Here is a 25,056-nt window from a genome sequence, read left to right as displayed (position 1 = left end):
GAATAGCGAACAGCATTTCCACCACTGTTTCTTTCCTGCACAACCCCTCACACATCTACTTCAACTTTATTGCTTCGTTCATGAATATTATTTTCCTCCACATATTCTCCTTCTTACGTAGTTCCGCGTTCTAGCTCTGTGGATTGGAAAAAGAAGGGCTACACTAACACAGCTCACAGCTGCCTACTGGAAAAATCGAGTTTATTTCATGAAGGCTACAAAGTTTATCCGACCAATAATATTGTGGAACGGAACGTATTCTAGATAAGACTTCCACTCAGCGAATGTCATCAATGAAATGATAGCTTCAAATTGAATATTGAGGTGTTCAGAATCATACGTGATTCAAGTTTATCACATAATGGTATCCATACAATACGAAAACTATATTATAGTCGGCAATATGTTTCACATCGTGAGCAGAAATCCTTTCCTTATATTATATTATGTGTAGACAATGCAGTATCACAGCTCTTCGACTGATGCTTTATAAACTATTGGAATATTTTTTCCAATAATCGATCATCCACCAATAATTCTATGAAACTAAAGTACTAGTGTAATCTGAGGAACTCCATATAATCTGAATGCTTGTTTGAAACAGTATTATCAATTCGAAATATTGATCACTTCAGTTTGAAATCCTGTTCCACTAAGATTGGGTACAATGCTAAAAGCCTATTTGTAATGCTACACCTCAATACAATGAAATCCAATGGTATACTTCCATGCTTGGATCAACTCTAGAACTTGAGAGTGGATGCGATTAATTGGAATCATGTGGGTTATCCTCTCAACAAATGAGCTCTTGTTCCAGCTTTGATCAGGCGATAGGCGATTGGAGTAGAACAATTGTATCTATTACTCTATCACACATTAGTGTGGTTCAATGTATTCGGAGAGAATGCATTCAAACTCCATCTGGGACGAACTATGTGGTGATCACGAACAAAGCGCTTCAATAACTAATCAATCTACAAAATATCTATTATTATTTTTAATGCAGTTTACAAGCTTTAAAACTTGTTTTCAAGAGAATAATTGTGTTCCATTGTGTTCTCTAGTGCCTCCAAGTATCCGAGCTTCACCTGCCAGTGGACAGCTGACTGCAAGGAAAGGAGGAACTATCACATTGGAATGCAAAGCTTCCGGAAATCCTGTTCCAAGCATATCATGGTCACGCAAGGTAAAGAAAACCTGCATATCCTACATAATTATAATTTATTTCTAGTGTTAATAAGTTGTGAATTTATATTGTAGCTTGGACTTCCATCTTCAAGAAGTAAAAATTATCAAGAAAAAATTAAATCTTCATCTTAAGAAAAAATTTTCATCTTCAAGAAGAGTTATCGGAAAAAGTGCGAATCTGGTTGATGATGGAACAGAATTATTATAATTTACTTTTTTCTCAATTTTGTTTTTTATTGTGAACTAGAAGTTCTCAAATCATTTTATTCATTTCAGCACTTTTTTCAGTAGTTGGTGTCTGTTGAAACAGGAATATCAGATTGATTGACTGCCAACCATTTTTATAATTTATTGAGAATCAACAATCAAGTAGCTTCTTTTTTCAGATTATGATTTATATTATCAAAGATCATTGTAATAATTTTATTGATGAATATTGATGAATAAGCTATGAGGACGAATGAGTATGAAATGTTCACAGTTTCAGATGTTCCACTTGATTATAATAATGTTATACTGTATTTAATTTCCATGATTTTTGTATAACATAAATGGCTTGAAAACTGTATTCTTGCCGAAAATTTCCATAAACTGCACCCTTTTACATTGAATCATTCTCATATTCTACCAGCATTTCAGTGTTGATACTTGAAATCATTAGTGTTACATTGTGCCGTGCTATGAAAATTTAGAAAGTTAATTTGGAATTTAGAATTTACAAGCACACACGAATTGATTTGAATATACATGAATATTGAGATTATTGAGGTTAAAATTATAATTCTGGGGAGAATTATAAGGGTTTTAATTAATTCAATTGAAATTATTCATTTTGGGAAGTATCGCGTTAGCTCTCATACAGTGCAGACGTACTCGTAGTGTAGTGCAGTAGAAGTAGTGAGTCAGCAGTTGATTGTTCACGGTATTTAAGTGGAACAAAACATTGCATCAAATTTCGGTTAAAATCCGCCGTCTTTATGCAATCGAAGTGACCTACTTTCGCGCGGCCTTCAATTTTCGTTCGCGCTCGCGTTTCCGCGATCGTGAGTGAGTACGAGGGCTTTTCGAAAAGTATGTTCGCAAATTATTGACTATGGCTACGTCAAGTGGAAAATTGTTGAAACTACCCAGTTTTCTTGCCCCGGAGTTGAAGAGCAAGAAGACGAGGAAAGCAACATCGAGAACATGGACACCACCAAACCATCAGAGATCCAGTGTTCACCGGATCGTTATATTAAATCAAATAAGCTCCATTCAGCCGCCGAGCATGCACTCTTCATCGCCTGGAAGGAGTCGGATGAGAAGAGAAAGCAGCTAGAGAAGAGCAACGTAGAACTTCAGCGGAGAATTGAAGACTTAGAATTGCGATTTCAAAAAATAGAACAGAACATTCAACAACCATGCAGTCCAGCAGTTGCTGAAAACTACTCAACTAATGAGGAGGAGTTGGCAAAAGAGACTGAGTGGATCAGGGCCCGTAACAAACGTACTACAAAGAAGAGGAAACTAAATAGTACTTTGTCTCCTGAACCAAAGAATGAGCCTACTGGTAACCATCGTCAGTTGAACAAAATCACCTCATTGCAGAAGAATAAAGGTGAGGAAGTAAAGAACAAGAAGAAAGAAACGCCACCGCCACCAATCATAGTGGATGGTATAAAGAGCCTGGAGTCTCTTCATAAAAGTTTGAAAAAAGTGACTTCAGATGAAAAATTTAGAATAAAGCTCTTGAGTAGAGAGACTTTCAAAGTAAATTCAGTAGATTCAGAAACGTACAGAAATATTACAAAAGAATTAATCAACGATGGTTTCAACTGGCACTCGTATGAAAACAAACAGGTGAGACCCATAAGAGTGATGATAAAAAAACTTCATCACTCCTGTAGTATAGAATCCATAATGGAGGACTTAAAGGCTAAGGGATTGCTAGTGGTAGATGTAGTGAATAAGTTGAAGTGGAAAACTAAAGAACCATTAGACATGTTCATGGTTTCGTTCAGCGCAGAAGAGAATGTTAAGAAGGTTTTTGAACTTAAACATATTCTGGGTTGCAGAGTAGAAGTTGAAGCATTGAAGAAAGTTAATCTAATACCTCAATGTAAGCGTTGCCAGGCTTTCAACCACACTCAGGCTTATTGCAACAAGGAGGCCAGATGTGTGAAGTGCGCTGGAAAACATGCATCAAAGGAGTGTACGAAACCTAGTGAAGCACTACCGAAATGCATTCATTGTGGTGAAGCTCATCCTGCAAGCTACCGTGGTTGCTCTGTAGCAATTGAGTTACAAAAAATACGTAACTCGAGTAGGGTAGCCAGTAAGAATATAACATCAAAAAATGTTGTCGATTCTCAGGCTCGGAATGTGGCTAATTCTCAAAGTAGGCCCACTCAACATCAAAGTAGGCCCACAGAAAAGAGAATGACTTTCGCCGAAATCGTATCCAAAGAAAATAAATCGCAGATGAAGAAAAATGAAGAAGTAAAAGACACCTCACAAATCCTACAGCTCATCTTATCTAAACTTGATAAACAAGAGAAAATAATTTCATCCCTTCAATCTCGCATCGAGAAATTAGACAATAATAGACAACAAAAACCAAAATGATTCGTTCACTAAACATAATGGAATGGAACGCAAATGGACTCTTACAACGACAACTGGAATTGGAAGCAGTTCTAAACATAGATAATGTAGATATTTGTCTCATTTCTGAGTCTCACTTTACAAAACAGTCCTACATAAAATTTAAAGGTTACAGGACCTACCACGCCTTACATCCCAACAATGTTGCGAGAGGGGGGAGTTCAATCATAATCAAAGAGAGCATTCAGCATAATGAACACGTTAAATTAGAAACTGAACGAATTCAATTGATAGGAGTATGTGTGGAAGCAGTTAATTATCGATTTGTAGTTGCAGCTGTCTACTGTCCTCCTCGATATTCATTCAGAAAAGAAGATCATCTATCAATGTTTGATATGTTGGGAACGAGATTTATCCTTGGCGGTGACTTCAATTCAAAACACATTCATTGGGGATCACGATTAACAACTCATAAGGGCAAGGTACTTTACGAAGAGAGTCAAGATGTGAATCTCTTTCAACTGGAAAACCAACTTATTGGCCTACAGATACAAGTAAGATACCTGATCTCATAGACTTTTTCATAATCAAAAACATTTCAGTAAACTATTTGCAAGTAGAGGAAAGTTTTGATCTCAATTCAGACCACTCTCCAATTATTCTGAAGTTGAGTGACACTATTTTACAAAAACAAAATAATTATCCCACACTAGTTAATAAGTATACAGATTGGGATGGCTTTCAGCAAGTGTTGGAGGAGAGAATTAACCTGAATTCACCATTAACAACTGCAGATCAAATAGATGAGGAGCTGGAAAAATTTGTTACTGATATACAACAGGCAGCCTGGTGTAATACTCCGCAGACTAGGAAACGAAGAACAGTAGGAAATAATTATCCATTGGAAATAAGAGAAATGATTGCAGAGAAAAGAAGAGCTAGAAGGAGGTGGCAGCATTCACGTTCTCCTCAAGATAAAAGATTACTGAATACTCTCACACAGGAACTGAAAAGAGAGATACAGTTTATTAAAAATGAATCAATCAACAGTTACTTGAGTAATTTGACAGGACAAGGCAACACTGATTACTCACTATGGAAGGCTTCTAAGAAAATAAAAACACCCATCCAACAAGTTCCCCCTATTAGGAAACTGAATAGACAATGGGCCAAGAATAATGAAGAAAAGGCACAGGCATTTGCTGATCATCTTGTGAATGTCTTCCAGCCAAACGTTGCAGCTCAAGAAGATCTAGAAATTGAAGGTAACATCATGCAGGAAAATCAAGAACTAATGAATGTCTCAGTAGAAGAAGTGAGAAAGGAAATAAAACTTATGAATGCTAAGAAAACTCCAGGATTTGACCTGATAACTGGCTTAGTCCTGAAGCATCTACCAAGGAAAGCACTCATCAAGCTAACAAACATCCTGAATGCTTCATTCAGACTCAGATTTGTACCAGGAGTCTGGAAAGTAGCTGAAGTTATAATGTTACTCAAGCCAGGAAAAGAACCACATGAAGTAGCTTCATACAGACCAATTTCATTGTTACCTGTGTTATCAAAGTTGTTTGAGAGGATATTATTGAGTAGACTCAAGCCAATAATTGAGAGAAAGCAATTAATTCCTAATCATCAATTTGGTTTCAGAAAAAAACACTCCACAATTGATCAAGTACATAGGATAGTTAATATAATAGAGAAGAGCTTGGAAGAAAAAAAGGTTTGTTCAGCAGTTTTTCTCGACATAGGGCAAGCTTTTGACAAAGTATGGCATGAGGGACTTCTTTATAAACTGAAGAAAATGCTTCCTAAGCAATTTACAGAAATATTGCAATCATATTTGACAGGAAGGTACTTTAGAGTCAAATATGAAGATTCATATTCTGATCTAAGAGAGATAAAAGCAGGAGTTCCGCAAGGAAGTGTTTTAGGACCAGTCCTTTATCTTCTCTTCACTAGTGATATCCCTAATTTGGAGGAGAATACCACAGCCACGTTCGCAGATGACACCGCCCTACTAGCAGTAGACAGTGATGTTGGTATTGCAACAGCGAAGCTTCAGAGATCTGTCAACAAGATACAAGACTGGACCAAAAAGTGGAGAATGAAGCTCAATGAGGAAAAGTCGATTCATGTTAACTTCACCAACAAGAGAGCTGTGTACCTTCCAATCAACATCAATGGAATTAATATACCACATGAAAATCAAGCTAAATACCTAGGTATGACTCTTGATGCTAAGCTTCGCTGGAAAGAGCATGTCAAAAAGAAAAAAGAAGAACTGATCATAAAATACAAGAAATTCTACTGGCTTATTGGAAGAAACTCATCACTTTCAATACCATCAAACCAATAGATCTTCAAACCTGTTTGGACCTATGGAATACAACTATGGGGCTGCACCAAACAGAGCAACGTCACCATCATACAAAGATTCCAGAACAAGGTGCTCCGAAACATCGTTGATGCTCCCTGGTATGTGCGGAACAGCGACATCCATAGGGACCTGGGAGTCAACATGGTATCCTGTGAGATTCAAAGGTATGCAGAAAGTCATGAAGAACGGCTCCACCAACACACGAACGTCGAAGCAATCCAGCTGCTAGACAACGGAGGGTTGGTGCGGAGACTGAAAAGAAGGAAACCATTTGAATTGGTGTGCAGTGAAAGTGGTGTCTAGTGAAAAAGCAGAGCAGTGATTGAGTGAAATCTAGCTTAAGTAGTACAGTTAATAGATGTACATAATAATTATTAGTAGGTAGCAGTAAGAAATTCTAAAGAGAGTTTCACTGTAGTCCATATTATATACAATTAGTAAATTAGGTTTGATAAAATTTGCTCATTAGTCTCAAGACTAGATAGCAATAGTAATGTGATTAAAAAAAAAAAAAAAAAAAATTTTGGGAAGAATATAACTTATAATAAATAATAATTAATAAAAATAATTAATAAAAGGGATGCTTGATAAACATACCTAGTGCTAGAGAACGGGAAACCAGAAATGACAAGAGGGACAACGAAATATAGAGAAGATATCAACTATATTGTCACCTCTTACAGTTGAATTCAACAATTTATTAATAAAACAAAGTGAAGTTACATCATGAAAACCGAAAAATAAAATTACCAAATTTAGAAAGTTATCTCTGATATAGATAATTCGGTAATAACCTACTCTGTCTGCTTTACATAGGAAACGTTTCAGATTGAATCATTAGAAGCTTAAAGGACTCTAATTTCAGAAAATAGAATTGAAAGTTATCATAGATATTGCTCAGAAGTTAATCATAAATAACAATAGATATTTAAAGAAAAGATCCACATAAAATTCAGAAAACCCTTACATTTAGAACACACTTAGAAACTTTTAAAATACTATCAAATGTTAATAATATCCATCCTGTATCTTTATAATTATTATGAAAGCAGCAAAGACAAAATATTCCTAAAAAATCACATCACGGAATTCTACCTTGGAAAACTATTCAAAAAATGTGTGATTTCAAAACAAATTTAGAAAAGGTTAGGGTCCTTGAAACTTCATTAGATCCTTTAAAACTTTAAGATGAAAATTATTTTAAAACATTAATTTATCAATAAGGGACCTTTAAACATTTCATATACTAATTCAACATTTAGTAGTTTAGTAGATTATAAAATATAAATTTAAAGAAAACTGAAATTCCCAGCTGGATCCTACCAGAGAAAATATGGCCTCACATTTCAATGTAAAGATACAACCGAGAATCTATTACTCAAACCAAATAAATAAAATTAGTAATCTTTCTATTCCCAATTACGATTTAACACAAAAGGACTCTAATTCAGCACGTATTAATTGATTAGAAAAAAAGGTTTACGTTCAATTGATTAAAAAAAGGTTCACATTTAACACCCCTCCCTTTTTGAAAGTCTATAGTTACTAAAACCCATTCTATCACATCCGGAGTTCCTGGGACGTTTGTTTAATTTGGAAAAAGTTGTTACCTCAAAGCTGTTTATTCAATTTGAATCTAGGCTCGGTGATCAAGCTCTACACGTCCAGATGGACAGGAGACAGCATACCCCAAGCTTCTAGGACTGCCATCGATTCAGAGGCGTCTCAGCGGCTTAAAGACACACGTTCATGAACCCGTAAATTGATAAACTAACTAACTGATCGTAAATTGATGAACCCGATAAAAAATAAACTATGATAATGCAAATTAACTTAACTTCAGTCATATAATAAAGTCAACCTACTTTAGGTTATAAAACTCAAATCAATACTCATTACTTTTAAACACGAATAGACATTACCTTCTTCAATATCTTGATTTAATAGAAGAGAATTTATTTGTAATTAGGGTCATGCCCTTTATACAAAGAGATGGGTACATAGCATTCCATAATACAATACTTTAATTACATTACAATAAATACTTAGATGGAAGCTTTCATCGATAATAATTTCCTTAATAATATTATAAATCTATGAGGTACCTTTAGTAGCGGTTATAGGAGGAAAATCTCCATTGTGAGGTGACAATTTTTGATACTCTCTCTCTTCTTTACTTTTGAAAAAACTTCTAAAACGCAAGCGAACTAAACATGCTACTACAACAGAAGGGTGCAGAGCCAATAAAAGGAAAGACTAAAGCCGGCCGAAAGCCATAATAAATATCAAATCACTACATAAGTTCAAGCAAAGTCTAGTGAGAGACTACATCTTCAGTTCTGTTAGCAGCAATGGACATACGCTGAATGAATGCACTATGCTTCTGTCGTCTTGCCGTGGACAGCTGTAAACGGCCTCACTAGATTGGAACCTAACCAACGTTAACTGTGATTGGCAGTTGCTATTTTCTAGAAAAATTTCTGCCAATAGAAAGGAACGGTACATCTATAACTTAAGATACATTCTCCCACCAAGTGACAGCTATTTTTCCCTGACAGCTATAAATTCCTTACCTTATAAGGTCATGAACCAGACTGATGCTCCAGGAAAATCGTTGATTTTCTTAGTACCATAACTTCTACGCACACACTAACAAAGTCAACACAACACAATGCAGAAAAGCAAAACAAGCAAAACAAACTGTTATACAGACTTACTTCTCATGATAATTCGCACAATCCTCATCGTTCACAATTGGAACAATGAATACTGCTACAATACTCCCCCTTCTTGAATGTGGAACACCGGGTTAAGTCGTAAAAAGTTTGGCAGAAAACAACATGACAGTGCTCTCGGTAATACTCTGTATAAGACCAATAACGACAAAAAGGAATCATTCACCTCAAAAATTCAAATAAAATACTATCAATGAATCTCAGACTAACAAACTCGAAATTTAATTATGTGGAACCATAACAAAATTTTAATGAATTTCAAATAACTAGCCATAAACATCCAGAAGAACAAAATAAATCAACTTGACAACTCTTCAGATACTGTAATCAAGTGAACTTGCAACAAATTTTGATCTCATAATAATTAAGACAAGTCACCATGAAGGTAATCATCTAATTTGGAATAATCAAGATATCTAAGAAAACAAGGTGGTATACTTGTGAAATTTTGCAACATAAGACACCAAAAAAAATGTTTTTGTAAAGTTAACTAGAAATTGTGCAAAACCGGCTGCCAGACTCCACATCTAGACAGGCCCTGTCAAACATGAAGCTAAACAACCAGTAATAGACATCAATAAACAGTGACAAAATAAAATCAAAATTAACTCAGGCAGTTACTTTCTTAAAACAGCAGTGAAGAAACCCAGTATAATGATGCACATTTTACTGGTCCCTCACAACTGGTAAGATAATTTGCTGAAATTTCATCAATACAAAGATAAAATGACCAAAATAATTAAAGAGATTCTCCAATCAATACTCTGCTGTTAAGTTAATAACCAGATTATCCCAATTCTAATCTCAACAGAAACTTTAAATAGAACAACAAATTTAAAAAAAATTAAAATTATCAAATTATCACAATCATATGACCATACTATCAAATCTCGACTAGTTGTTAAAATCGGGCAACTGACATTTGACGCATCTCACCACTGAAGCAGCTAACGGCCCTCATGTCAAGAAACCCTGACCTACATACCCAACACTTTTCAATGTCATGAAGCCAATAACTACAGATGCAACAATGTTCTAGCAGCTTACGTATCATGATACACTTTGACCTTGATACACGTATCAACTTAACAAAACTCATATCACCCATTTATACTACTCTCTCCACTCGTATCTCGTTCCTTGCACTTTTGTATAACAAAAATAACGTCGGTTATAGCTGAAGATAAAGGACATAGCGAATTGTCCCACAATTACCTAGCAACACCTAAGTTACAATTCCGAATTTTCCCTTTTTGAAAAGACTAAAATCTTCACTGTTTCACAAACAGAGATACAACTATTCAGTACATCATTACCGCTTAATTTCCGTTACTCATTACTCACTTGGGACAGCAACATTTGAGGACAATATACATTCACCAGTATACCTACAATTTGTGCTCCCTATCACCTTGGTACAACCACAGTATTACAACTAATGGACCTTGGCAACTAAAAAAAACTGACTACAATATTCTCTCAACACATCAAATAACTATTTACTATCTTCTCCTTGTATACTCAATTAAACTCATTTCTCCAGCTCATGAAGAAATATGACAGTGCAAACGCCTAGGCCAATGATCATGATAACAGACACTGAATTAACATAAAGAAAATTTCCCACTATTGACTAGTACATAACTGAATTTAACCTCCACGAAAATTATTTGAAGAAAATTTAATACTACCTACCACACTCAATGAAGAACCTTCAGAAACTCAAACCTTTATTTTAAGAATTCCGGTGACAAAACAAGCTAAAGCAAACGAGATAAGCATATTCCCAACATTAATAAAAATATTCCCCATATTCTATAGTACTGAAACCTGTTCCATTCCCCGTTACATATTCCTTTTTTCCAATCCTCACAAAAGTTGTGAAAAATTAAGTAACCTAGATTTTCTTCCCATTCCCTATTTTCTATTTTTTTGTTTTATTTATTCATTTTTCCATTTTTATGTTATATTGGAGAACTTCTTGTCTATTTTTCTACATTTCCCGTTTCTTTCCACTTTTGATTATAGGTAATCTACTTTGCTTTAATTATTATATGATTCTATATCCCGTCTATATTATTCATTGATTCTTCACTTTATTATTACCCATCATAAAAGATTTCAAGGTCACAAGATACTAAACCAACATTATAATATATTAGATCTCCCTAATTTATCCTCACAATACTGCAACAAAAATTATCAATTATCCTATCACCAAGTAAAAAAAATTCTCCTAATCAATCATCCCAATACAATTCAAATATTATTTATTTATTTCTAATTCCCCCAATTTCTCTATATAGAAATAAATTTACTCTCCACTGTCTGCATCACCAAATTAACTGTAGCAGTATACTATTTATTATTAAAAAATCCCAATCAAGCTCTATAAACTTTCCTCAATTTTCTTTAGATTAGACTAACTTTAGATTTTCACTACCCACATTATTTAGATAAATTTCATCCCAGAAATTAAATAATCAATTTTGACAGTGTATTGTGGCCATTTCCAGCTATCAATCTAACGAATCTTTCAACTGAGGCTTACCCTAAAATTTCAAAAAAAAATCCTGATCTTGGTTAGCATTCCATCTATTTTCTTCAGACCCCCATAAATCTTCAGAAAGAAACCACACCAGTCACCAGAATAAAACCTAATTTTAGCTCATACTACTCTGAGTACCTTTTGCTAAAATTCTATCTTCCATTCCACAAATACAACAAGGATAGTCCCAGCTATTATCTTTGATTTGTCATATGGACTTCATCTGAGTAGTGCCCCTTACAACTGGCGACACTCACTCCAGATACTTAATTCATCAAACAAAACTACAACTTCAACAGATAAGATCTCTTACATCCATCTATCTAAGCTCAAAAAAAAAAAAATTACCACAGCCTGAAGGAAACGTTAATAAACCCTATCACGTCTGACAATTCTCTTCACAACGCCAGACCACAAAATACACACTATATTTTCTTAATTACTGACACATACAATGCGATATTTTTAAACAACTGAAATTCCATTACTATATTTTGATGGATGAACATTTCAAAAAATATAATAAATGATAGACAATTTGTTTCGGCACCAACCTTACAGTATGTTGGCTCACCAAACTTGCTATTGAAGATCAACATCACGGAAAACAAGACTCATCAACGCTGCAGCCATTGTCTATCAGCTCAATCAAACGCAAAATCGCCGTTTACAAGACTTGGTGGTCTTTGATGCAACACTGAAATTAGGCTTTCATTAGAAGATGCAAGGACTAATTTAAACACAAAATTGAAACTCAAACAAACAAAATAAATTCAACTAAATCACTCAATTGTTATTTTTCTGGTGTACTCCTCAAAGCTAACCTTACTTCAACTTTATTGCCAATTATCCAGGCTGGCTACAATCTGCAGTGCTACTATCCTACATTCTTCTGACATAATTATCATAACTTCCACTAAATTTCTGACTGTCCCTTACATGTCATTTTCTATGAAAATCTCACTAAATAAAATTGTCCCTACACCAGTATAATGCCTTGAGCCAGGGCATCACAGTAGCTGATTGGAAACACAGACAGGGAAAATATTAATATTAATCACATTAATAAAATAATATAAAATTAACCTTCAAAACTACTTCAATTATCAACCTTCAGCATTTGTGTGCTGCTCCAAACTTCGATACTCATTCCTGGAATCAAACATTCATTAGCCATAAGAATGTTTATCAATTTTATAAATAAACTGATTTGAAATTAACATAAGAGTCAATAAAAAGAGCAAAAGAAGCAGAGTGGCTCAGAAAATTGTGCCGTGCTATGAAAATTTAGAAAGTTAATTTGGAATTTATAATTTAGAAGCACACACAATATAACTCAATAAAAGGGATGCTTGATAAACATACCTAGTGCTAGAGAACGGGAAACCAGAAATGACAAGAGAGACAACGAAATAGAGAGAAGATATCAACTATATTGTCACAACATCGAAGATTTGATGATAATTTAAAACATTACTTGATTTTCTATTATGGGATATAAGACTGCCATTGAAAGATCTGTATCCAGTATTATAAATTTCATTTTTGGTCTGAGAAAGTGCGTGAATTCTGGAATTTCAAGTACTCTGGTTGAAAAAAAATAAAGTCGAACCGACAAAAAAGAACTCGACCCAGCTTATTCCATTCACGCCAATTAACGTTATGAGACTTGCTTAATGAAACATCTGCTGGAAACAGAAAAAATTCAATTACTCAGCTTCCCGCATTGCACGATGCATGTCCTGTTATTCCGTTGCCACCGTTCGCTTTCCACCGAGGAAAAGCTCCAACTTTCCTCTTTACTACTTTTATGAAGGTAATATTTCGGCTCTTATTGGATAGCGTGCTTTCCATTATGAATTTTCAAAGCACGATTTTCGTCACTCCACAAATGAAAACTACACCATCATTTTCTTCGAATAAGCAGTCTCATTGTCCAAGGAAATGTACATGATTTGGAATAGGATGTGCGCACAAACAAAATTTGAAAACACTTCCTGAATAACGTACAACCCGATTGGATGTGGGTGCTACCTAGTAGCATATTATAATGAAGTCCTTCTCAATCAAATGTTGGAAGAAGTATAGGGAATCAATAAAAAATAATAAATAAATGAAAGTATGGAGAATGAATCGTTCATAGATAGTTTATTTGTTGAGAAAGCTACGGAATCACCATCTAGCATGAAGGTTCAAGCACGGAGTACTATAAAACGTTTTTCTTTACTGTGATTCAAGTATAATGAGAACAGATAGTTATAGAATTTAATTCACATTCTACAAAAATTACTTTTACTTTCTTAATTACAAATTGTATTCCATACTCGCTGAATGAGACGTGATAGGTTTTGCAAAATTTAATTTAAGCAGGTCAGTCTATCTCGGTTGAAAGTATGGATAGTATTGATCTGTCTATAAGCTTTTATCGTAGACATTCCAAGGAATACCTACTCGTTCAACAATAATTATTGCAACTAATACAATTCAACAAAAACACCCCTGTCATGATTCGTTTTTAAGCCCCCTCTCCCTTCGAGCATCCCTGACTTAATGAAGGATACCACTAAAAAAATAGTAGTTCAACTTACATATTAGCTAATATACATGTAGACTTACCTCATAATTTCTTTTAAATTTTCATGAATCCTAGAACTCTGAAATTCTAGAATGCTAGATTTCTTAAATATTCACATTAAAGTACTTCGATAATATATTCATAGTCGCTGAAGTTTCAACTCTGATTTGCCGACTCGCACTGATTTTATTATAAGTCTGGGCGCAATTGTCATTCCGTGGTCATTTTTGAGTAATAGCCGTAGAAGATGTCTCAATTTCTTCGTTGAGTCTATCATAATTATGAGGATCGTGATGATGATCATTAGAAATCACAGGCAAACACCTCGGAAACAAGATGGCCGCCAAAATCTTTAGGGGTTTGCTATATTGCTTGTATTTCAATAACCGTTTAAGATATTCGACCGTTTCTTTGGACAAAATTCTTTTTAAAATCTTCCTCTGCAATTCTTATTTTATAAAATTTTCCTCTAAAACGCATATTTATTTAGTTATAACCTTCAAAAGCCCAAAAAATTTTTTTTCTAAATTTTATCAAATTTTATTTCATTATAACTTATTTTGTGCAAGAGTTACAGAGAAATTTCAAATCTATTAAACTCAGAGCGTGTTTTCAAATTTTTAACGATACATCTTCATGCGCTGTACGTCGAAAAATGAGTTCTCCAGCGCCCTCCAAAGAAAACCCTGCATGATTTTTGGTGCGTTTTTCCATATGCATGAGGCAACAAGCTAGAACTATAAAATCGTTTTTTTCAGGACTACTTCAAGATTGAAACTTTAAAAAGAATATTGATGATGGAAACAACGGAAATATTTGACATCATTGAAAAATACAAGATGGCGGTCATTATTTACAGAAATTTTCATATAGCTTGTTATTCAGTTATTGTGAGAGATATCGGATTGGTTTTACCAGCAAAGTGATTAGAATTAACCAAACAATGATGTTCGGGAGAATCATCTCATTTCGACCACTCTTTCAATTATTTATTTAACCTCAAAAGCTTGAAATATACATTTTTCGGGGACAATATTTTACTTTTCACCCAGAAGATGTATTCGCAGTAGACATACACTAGTATTATTGGCACAGTGTTGTAGAATATTTCCAAAGGTTCAAAATGAAATCTGGTTGGAGGCTGTTAGTCAATATTTTACGGCTGAAGCTTCATCGGAAAAAGAGTAAAAATTACTGTTTGCAGCGGAAAACACGCTTTTTCCATCAAATGCCAATCCCAACAATTAGAAAACCGTGTAACTCATGACTCCTTGAAGGTACAGACTTGGGAATGGTATCAATCTTTTTGTAATGATGTGTAGAGAGAGATTATCCATGATGGCAATCTCAAAAATGTTTGTCATCATGAAAAAACAAGATGGCGGCAAACGTATGTCGATTTTCAAGAAATCGTCTGTAATTCTAATAATGTCGAGGATATCGGATTAATTCAGCCATCTGGAAGCTCCAAAATAATCATACCAACTTTCAGCCACTCCTAGCTGAATTATTTATGGATAAGTTAGAAAGTAGAATCATTGAAAATAGTCATTTCAAAGATAAAATTGTTTACTGGTTTCGATATGTTGATGATATTATTTGCTTATGGAAAGGAAGTAACAGACAACTAGACAATTTTCTTTCCTATCTGAATGGATTACATCAGAGTATAAAATTCACTGTAGAGGTAGAACAGGATCATGTATTGAATTTTCTAGATTTAAGAATAGATCATAGCACTGGTTTTCACAAGTTTTCTATTTTCAGAAAACCAACCCATACTGATGTTATCATTCCTCTTCATTCTTGTCATCCTATTTCTCACAAACTTGCTAGTTTCAATAGCATGGCCTATAGAGAACTAACAATACCTATGAGCCATCATGATTTTGATATTGAGATCACTAAAATTAAACAGATAGCTGTCACAAATGGGTATGAAGAGAGTATGGTGGACAGATTATTGAGTAAATTTAATTGACAAATTTCAATCAATTCTAGCTTTGTAGGCTCGAACTGTGAGGAGAAAACTTGGATAACAATCTCATATTCAGGCCTTGTATCTGATTAGATAGGTAGGGAATGAAGAGGAATGGATTTCATGTTACTTTCAAGACCAAACCAATTTTAAATAGTCTATTTAGCTGGAGTAAAGACAAAATTGATATTTGGGATAAAAGCGGGGTGTACAAACTTAAATGTGATGATTGTAATGCTTATTATGTGGGTCAGACTGGTAGAAGTTTCAAAAGTAGAATTAAAGAACACATCAGAGATTGGAATAAACAATATGGGGAATCTAAATTTGCAGAACATTTGATAACAAATAATCACAAGTTCACAGTTAAGGAGAATGTTGAGTTTCTGCATGTTAATAACAAAGGCAGATCTTTGAATATTCTAGATGCTTTAGAAATAACAAGAGTAATAAAGGAAAATTCCCAGTATAGTTTAAATGACCAGATTCATTTCAACCAATACAACACTACGAATTCAGTTTTATCATAAAATTGTAAGCATACATTAGTCAATAGTTTTTCCATTTACATATTTGTTTTATTATACTTCACACTTGTTTTCTTGGTTCTTATTTTGTACTGAAAGTAAATTTTATTATCATGGCGATTCTGTTGCTTGAGCCGCCATTTTGTCACACCGTTGAGTATATGACGTCGTGTCTTAGCACCATGAAATAATTTTGAAGTAAATAACTGAGCTTTAGTAGAGTTGTGAAATTGAAAGTATAGATAGCCTAGTCAAGGTACCACTCAAATAAAATCGAATATTATTTATTATAAAGAGTGGTCATGTTGTCAAATTCTGAACTGACTTGAAGTCCATATATCAGTATTAATAAAATAAATATTCTATAGCTCACAATATTGTGAATGCTAACAATTCCTGTGATAACTGAGATATTAAAGAATTTATTTATATTGGAATTATAGATATATGGGGATTTTATATAAATTATAAAATCTATGGGAATATATATTTTATGTTTTATGTCAGCATACAAGATCGTAGGAGTTTTTATTATTTTCCTAATTCATCTTGTGATATACAGTTTGAGCTGTCTTGGTACCAAGCATTTTTATTCCGCAGCATGAATAATTAAGGAATTAATTAATATAGATCTCATTCAGAGCATTTATTACTTATCATCCTTTGATGATAGTAATACTATTCAGCCAGCAAAATCTTACTGATATTTATATCAATAAGTCTGCAATATATCATATAAGGATCCAGAGAACTTCAAGAACTGGCATTGTAAGTTTCAAGGAATTTTGAAAGGATGAATTGGTGCATACCTGTATCCATGATGAGCGTTTTAAGGATAAACTAGATAAACCATAGTTGATTCTCATTATTTTCGATTGAATATATGGTTACTGATAACCAGTCACCAACTATCTTTTTGACTTCCTTATTGGTATTCTTCAATAACTTCCCGAAAGCAATGGTAAGAATTATTGATCACCAGTAATTGAACCCTATGGTAATTCATTATATTTGGAGTATTCATGCATCTACTACTGAGCTAGAGCTGTGGTCTGAACCCAGCATATTTGCGAGCCGGATGGCCTTAGCCTTTTGCAAATTTATTTGCAAGATAGGGATCTTAACAACTGCTCCAGTATATATCAAATATACCATTCCACATAAGAATGTCGCCCAACATGGATGGCAATATACCGCACCACATAAGAATGGCACCACAAACGTGAGGCATGATGAAAAGCTTACCTAATCAACTTTACTATCAATGCTGAATAAAATTGTTAATAAAACTGAAAGCTGCAAGAAGCAAAATCAGAAGTTGATTCAACAAGGTATATCGGATGATCTATTGTAAGTTTCTGGCTAAGATAATTGAGTTGCTCTTCAAGCTGCATAAATACAGACAAACTGTATCACATGAGTTTGATAACATAATTCTCATAACAGAGAAAAATTGGATGGAAATTTCCATGAAATTTATTGTAAAAATTTCGAGGATATCGGATTAATTCAGCCATCTGGAAGCTCCAAAATAATCATACCAACTTTCAGCCACTCCTAGCTGAATTATTTATGGATAAGTTAGAAAGTAGAATCATTGAAAATAGTCATTTCAAAGATAAAATTGTTTACTGGTTTCGATATGTTGATGATATTATTTGCTTATGGAAAGGAAGTAACAGACAACTAGACAATTTTCTTTCCTATCTGAATGGATTACATCAGAGTATAAAATTCACTGTAGAGGTAGAACAGGATTGTGTATTGAATTTTCTAGATTAAAGAATAGATCATAGCACTGGTTTTCACAAGTTTTCTATTTTCAGAAAACCAACCCATACTGATGTTATCATTCCTCTTCATTCTTGTCATCCTATTTCTCACAAACTTGCTGCTTTCAATAGCATGGTCTATAGAGCACTAACAATACCTATGAGCCATCATGATTTTGATATTGAGATCACTAAAATTAAACAGATAGCTATCACAAATGGGTATGAAGAGAGTATGGTGGACAGATTATTGAGTAAATTTAATCGACAAATTTCAATCAATTCTAGCTTTGTAGGCTCGAACTGTGAGGAGAAAACTTGGATAACAATCTCATATATAGGCCTTGTATCTGATAAGATAGGTAGGGAATTGAAGAGGAATGGATTTCATGTTGCTTTCAAGACCAAACCAATTTTAAATAGTCTATTTAGCTGGAGTAAAGACAAAATTGATATTTGGGATAAAAGCGGGGTGTACAAACTTAAATGTGATGATTGTAATGCTTGTTATGTGGGTCAGACTGGTAGAAGTTTCAAAAGTAGAATTAAAGAACACATCAGAGATTGGAATAAACAATATGGGGAATCTAAATTTGCAGAACATTTGATAACAAATAATCACAAGTTCACAGTTAAGGAGAATGAGTTTCTGCATGTTAATAACGAAGGCAGATCTTTGAATATTCTAGATGCTTTAGGAATAACAAGAGTAATTGAGGAAAATTACCAGTATAGTTTAAATGACCAGATTCATTTCAACCAATACAACACTACGAATTCAGTTTTACCATAAAATTGTAAGCATACATTAGTCAATAGTTTTTTCCATTTACATATTTGTTTTATTATCCTTCACATTTGTTTTCTTGGTTCTTATTTTGTACTGAAAGTAAATTTTATTATCATGGCGATTCTGTTGCTTGAGCCGCCATTTTGTCACACCGTTGAGTATATGACGTCGTGTCTTAGCACCATAAAATAATTTTGAATTAAATAACTGAGCTTTAGTAGAGTTGTGGAATTGAAAGTATATATAGCCTAGCCAAGGTACCACTCAAATAAAATCGAATATTATTTATGATAAAGATTAGTCATGTTGTCAAATTCTGAACCGACTTGAAGTTCATATATCAGTATTAATGAAATGAATATTGATAAATATTAAATATTAATAGCTCACAATATTGTGAATGCTAACAATTCCTGTGATAACTGAGATATTAAAGAATTTATTTATATTGGAATTATAGATATAAGGGAATTTTATATAAATTATAAAATTTATGGGAATATATATTTTATGTTTTATGTCAGCATACAAGATCGTAGAAGTTTTTATTATTTTCCTAATTCATCTCGTGATATACAGTTTGAGCTGTCTTGGTACCAAGCATTTTTATTCCGCAGCATATATAATTAAGGAATTAATTAATATTGATCTCATTCAGAGCATTTATTACTCATCATCCTTTGATGATAGTAATACTATTCAGCCATCAAAATCTTACTGATATTTATATTAATAAGTCTGCAATATATCATATAAGGATCCAGAGAACTTCAAGAACTGGCGTTGTAGGTTTCAAGGAATTTCGAAAGGATAAATTGGTGCATACCTGTATTCATGATGACGAGCGTTTTAAGGATCAACTAGAAAAACCATAGTTGATTTTCATTATTTTCGATTGAATATATGGTTACTGATAACCAGTCACCAACTATCTTTTTGACTTCCTTATTGGTATACTTCAATAACTTCCCGAAAGCAATGGTAAGAATTATTGATCACCAGTTATTGGATCCTATGGTGATTCATTATATTTGGAGTATTCATGCATCTACTACTGAGCTAGAGCTGTGGTCTGAACCCAGCATATTTGCGACCTGGACGGCCTTAGCCTTTTGCAAATTTATTTGCAAGATAAGGATCTTAACAACTGCTCCAGTATATATCAAATATACCATTCCACATAAGAATGTCGCCCAACATGGATGGCAATATACCGCACCACAAGTGGTAGGAGACTGTCTAGCTAGGCCAATGGCAGGCGTTCATGCCCTCGACCAATAGCAGTACTCACCTACTAGTATAAATTCTGCTGCTCTTGTATTTAGTTTTAGTTTATCAGAGATTGACAATGGTGTAATAACCGAAACCGGTCTTTCCAATTATCAATAAATCAGTGGCTTTTTGACAATTTCTTAGTCTTTTTCATTCAATATGAATAATTACCACAATATCAACTTCTCAACTACACAAAAAGTGACCTTTTTTGAGATTGCCATCATGGATAATCTCTCTCTACACATCATTACAAAAAGATTGATATCATTCCCAAGTCTGAACCTTCAAGGAGTCATGAGTTGCACGGTTTTCTGATTATTGGGATTGGCATTTTTTGGTGGAAAAAGCGTGTTTTCCGCTGCAAACAGTAATTTTTACTCTTTTTCCGATTACGCTCCAGCAGTAAAATATGGACTCACAGCCTCCAACCAGATGTCATTTGAACCTTTGAAAATATTCTACAACACTGTGCCAATAATACTTGTGTTTGTCTACTGCGAATACATCTACAGTGTGGAATGTTAAATATTGTCCCCGAAAAATGTATGTTTCAAATTTTTGAGGTTGAATAAATAATTAAAAGGAGTAGGGGTAAAGTGAGAGTTCTGGTGAAAAGCTGGAGAAAAGCTGCCCCAAAGCTGCCCCCAAATCTGCCCCAAAGCTGATTCTTGGTTCTAACCTTGCCCAATCCAATGTAATCTGAACTAACTCAACCTAGCCATACCCCTAATCTCACAATAAATCTCAAATGAAGATCCCCATTCCCACTTTTTTGGAAAAAACTAGATCCAGCTTTTTTTTATTTCTTGAATAACTAAGAAACCGTTAATTTTACAAAAAAAATACAAGAATAACTTTTTCCAGTAAATCTAATTACAAATCCATTGACACCCCATTTGTCAAGATTGAACAAAAAATAAGGATCTCATGGGAAAACTAGATCCAGCTTTTTTCAATTTCTTCAATAACTAAGAAACCGTTAATTTTACAAAAAATTTACAAGAATAACTTTTTCCATTAAATCTAATAACAAATTCATCAACACCTCATTTGTCAAGATTGAACAGAAAATAAGGATCTTATGGAAAAAGTAGATCCAATTTCTTGAATAACTTAGAAACCAAGAATAGTTTTTTTTTCAGTAAATCCATTTGTCAAAGGATCCTAACTAAACTTTTTCTGAAACTGAGCAACAAGCACACAGAATCTCTAATGATATTTTTATGTTGAGACCCTTTCTTAAGGAACACAAACCTCAGCACTAAACCTCAGAGGGATGACCCTCTGTCTTTAACCAGCTAAGTTTGAACTACTTGAAAACTCACCTCAGTTTGTATTGAGAAGAAAAAATATATAATAAAAATGTATAAGAAAGAAGTCAAGTCAGATATATTACTTGTTGATCAGAGTGTACATCTTGATGAGAGTATTACCAAATATGAGTATATCACTCAAGAAAGGGTCTCAACATAAAAATATCATTAGAGATTATGTGTGCTTGTTGCTCAGTTTCAGAAAATTAGTTGAAGATTAGTTGAGTTGGGATCCCTTGACAAATGAATTGACTGAGAAAAATTATTCTTGGTTTCTTAGTTATTCAAGAAATTGGATCTACTTTTTCCATAAGATCCTTATTTTCTGTTCAATCTTGACAAATGTGGTGTCAATGGATTCGTTATTAGATTTACTTGAAAAAGTTATTCTTGTAGATTTTTTGTAAAATTAACGGTTTCTTAGTTATTGAAAAAAGCTGGATCTAGTTTTCCCAAGAGATCCTTATTTTTTGTTCAATCTTGACAAATAGAGTGTCAATGGATACGTAATTAGATTTACTGGAAAAAGTTATTCTTGTAATTTTTTTGTAAAATTAACGGTTTCTTAGTTATTCAAGAAATAAAAAAAAGCTGAATCTAGTTTTTTTCCAAAAAAGTGGGAATGGGGATCTTCATTTAAGATTTATTGTGAGATTAGGGGTATGGCTAGGTTAAGTTAGTTCAGATTACATTGAATTGGGAAAGGTTAGAACCAAGAATCAGCTTTGGGGCAGATTTGGGGGCAGCTTTGGGGCAGCTTTTCTCCAGCTTTGGGGCAGCTTTTCTTCAGAACTCTCACTTTACCCCTACTGAAAGGGTGGTTGAAATGAGAAGATTCTCCCGAACATCATTGTTTGGTTAATTCTAAATACTTTGGTGGTAGAACCAATCCGATATCTCTCATAATAACTGAATAACAAGCTATAAAGAAATTTCTGTCAATAATGACCGTCATCTTGTGTTTTTCAATGATGTCAAATATTTTCGTTGTTTCCATCATCAATAATCTTATTCGTCTAGTTGTAACAAAGAAATTGAGACCTTTCTAAAGTCTCTATCTTGAAGTAGTCAGGAAAAAAACGATTTTATAGTTCTAGCTTGTTACCTCATGTATATGGAAAAACGCACCAAAAATCATGCAGGGTTTTCTTTGGAGGGCGCTGGAGAACTCATTTTTCGACGTACAGCGCATGAAGATGTATCATTTAAAATTTGAAATCACGCACTGAATTTCATAGATTTAAATTTCTCTGTATCTCTTGCACAAAAAAAGTTATAATGAAATGAAATTTGAAAAAAATCATTAAAATGTTTTTTTGGGCTTTTGAAGGTTATAACTAAAATAATATGCGTTTTAGCGGGAAATTTTATAAAATAAGAACTGTAGAGGAAGATTTAAAAAAAAAATTTTGTTTAAAAAAACGGTTGAATATCTTGAGCGGCTATTGAAATACAAGCAATATAGCAAAACCCTAAAAATTTTGGCGGCCATCTTGTTTCCGAGGTGTTTGCCTGTGATTTCGACTTATCATCATCACGATCCTTATTATGCCAGACACAACGAATAAATTGAGACATCTTCCACGGCTGTTACTCAAAAATGACCACGGAGAGGTCAAATCATTCATGACATTTGCGCCCGGACTATATTGCAGTAAATTCAATATCAAATTTACATGTTATATCAGAATTATATTTTTTGTGATTGTATTAGAAGACACGTTCCAATCATGACAATAGTAGTTATGAATGATTTTGATAGCATTGAACTATTCAACGATGCCCAAGATTTAACATTAACAGGAAATTAACATTACATTTTGATAATGTGCGTGCAGCAACAAGCGCTTCCCTGAAGCAGTAAATACTATGCGGAATCTGATACAAAAGGGTATTCATGATTATGAACAGTTAATAAGGGAGTAATATATTTGTCAAGCACGCAATTCTGCCTTTAAAATGTTGAAATTCCCGGAAGTTGGTACACTTAATGGTGAACATAGAATGTATAAAAAATGCATTACACCTCAGACTTCAGTTATTGTCTGATATTATACCCTGTTACAATCAGTAAGTTCTTGCATTTTATGGTCTGATGTTATCTATATCCTTTAAATTATCTTCATTCAAAAATTATTTTGTTCCTGATTATTTACGCGGAGAGCAGTAATCGAATTCTACAACAAATAATCAATCAATATAGAATTTTTTGACCGACGAATAGGATATCAGTTTACTAAAAAATAACATTTAGCAATAACTTTCAATTATTATCTTGAAAAGGATAACCTCGGAATGGAGATGTATTAAAAATTATGTTGTGATGCTACTTCTTACTATTTACATGATACTGGTACAATGATAATTCGTTTCATAATATCAAGTCGTGAGGTTAGTCAGTGAGATGACAAGAAGTTAACAGAACAAAAATAGCTATATCTGAAAAAAATAGTTTCATAAATCATGATTATGATAAACATCCATAATGAGAAGAATAGGAGAGTCCAGTGTCTAGATAATGTATATTAACTTCTCATGGAGCTCTCATGTATCAACTTCTCATGTACTTCATAACTTCTCACAAGGACAACCATGTCGCGGCATTTGATATTGTTTGACCAATGTTGTAGGATGATATGAATCATGTCGAATACAATCAGTGAATGATTCCCAAGCGTCAATACGGTATTTCATCAGTTTCATTTACATAATGAAATCGACACACGCTATTGTCGCAATATCCAGACATACAGAAAGCTTCAGATATCTTACAACAGGCTACAATGATACAGTACAGGGTATTATCGATAGAGTGAAGGACAGGACAGAAAAAGATCTTATGGTATGAAACAGAAAAAACTTAGAAGGAGAAGCCAATACTAAATATTGTAAAATTGATGAATAATCTGGTAGAAGAGCTTGACTTAGAAGATATAAATTATATTGCAACTCTGAATCTTAAATATGTGCTTGATTCCTTGAAGCAGTTCAACCTATGAATAAATTAATTTCAATATCAGAAGTTGCAACAAGAATGTTGACGAGTTCCTGATCCAAGTAGAGGACTTACAATGTGACTTTGTTGGATTGTATTAACAGAATGCTGGATTTCTTGCAATAAAACTCCATGCATAATAAGTAACTACAATCTATATGCAACAGAGAAGAATCATCTACAGAATGATGGAGTAATTGTATACGTTAAAACTGATATTAACGTTGACGCTGAGGAGCCCAAAATTCAACACACCAACTGTTTGAATCTCCGCCTCGAAGCTCAAGGAAGTGTCATTACTTCAACCCAGATCTGATGGAATTCATCAAAGGTATATGAGACATCTGCTCGAAAAGCAAAAGTCAAAATTCCCATGTAGTTGTAGGGGACTTCAATA

At 33.7% G+C, this 25,056-nt stretch overlaps 1 protein-coding gene across 4 annotated transcripts in view; it reads left to right on the top strand.

The window, feature by feature from the left end:
- The window catches only part of LOC111043601 (limbic system-associated membrane protein), a 474,975-nt gene that overhangs the window by 292,045 nt on the left and 157,874 nt on the right, over nt 1-25,056 (top strand). For all 4 annotated transcript variants that reach the window (XM_039423919.1, XM_039423920.1, XM_039423918.1 and 1 more), the window contains exon 4: nt 1,065-1,186. In XM_039423919.1, coding sequence (XP_039279853.1) covers nt 1,065-1,186 — 122 coding nt within the window. The remainder of the gene's footprint in view (nt 1-1,064; nt 1,187-25,056) is intronic.

Source organism: Nilaparvata lugens, chromosome 3, assembly GCF_014356525.2.
Source record: "Nilaparvata lugens isolate BPH chromosome 3, ASM1435652v1, whole genome shotgun sequence".
NCBI classification, from domain to species: Eukaryota; Metazoa; Arthropoda; class Insecta; order Hemiptera; family Delphacidae; genus Nilaparvata; species Nilaparvata lugens.
Note: the sequence above shows the minus strand (reverse complement) of the source record. Positions and strands in the feature narration are given on the sequence as shown.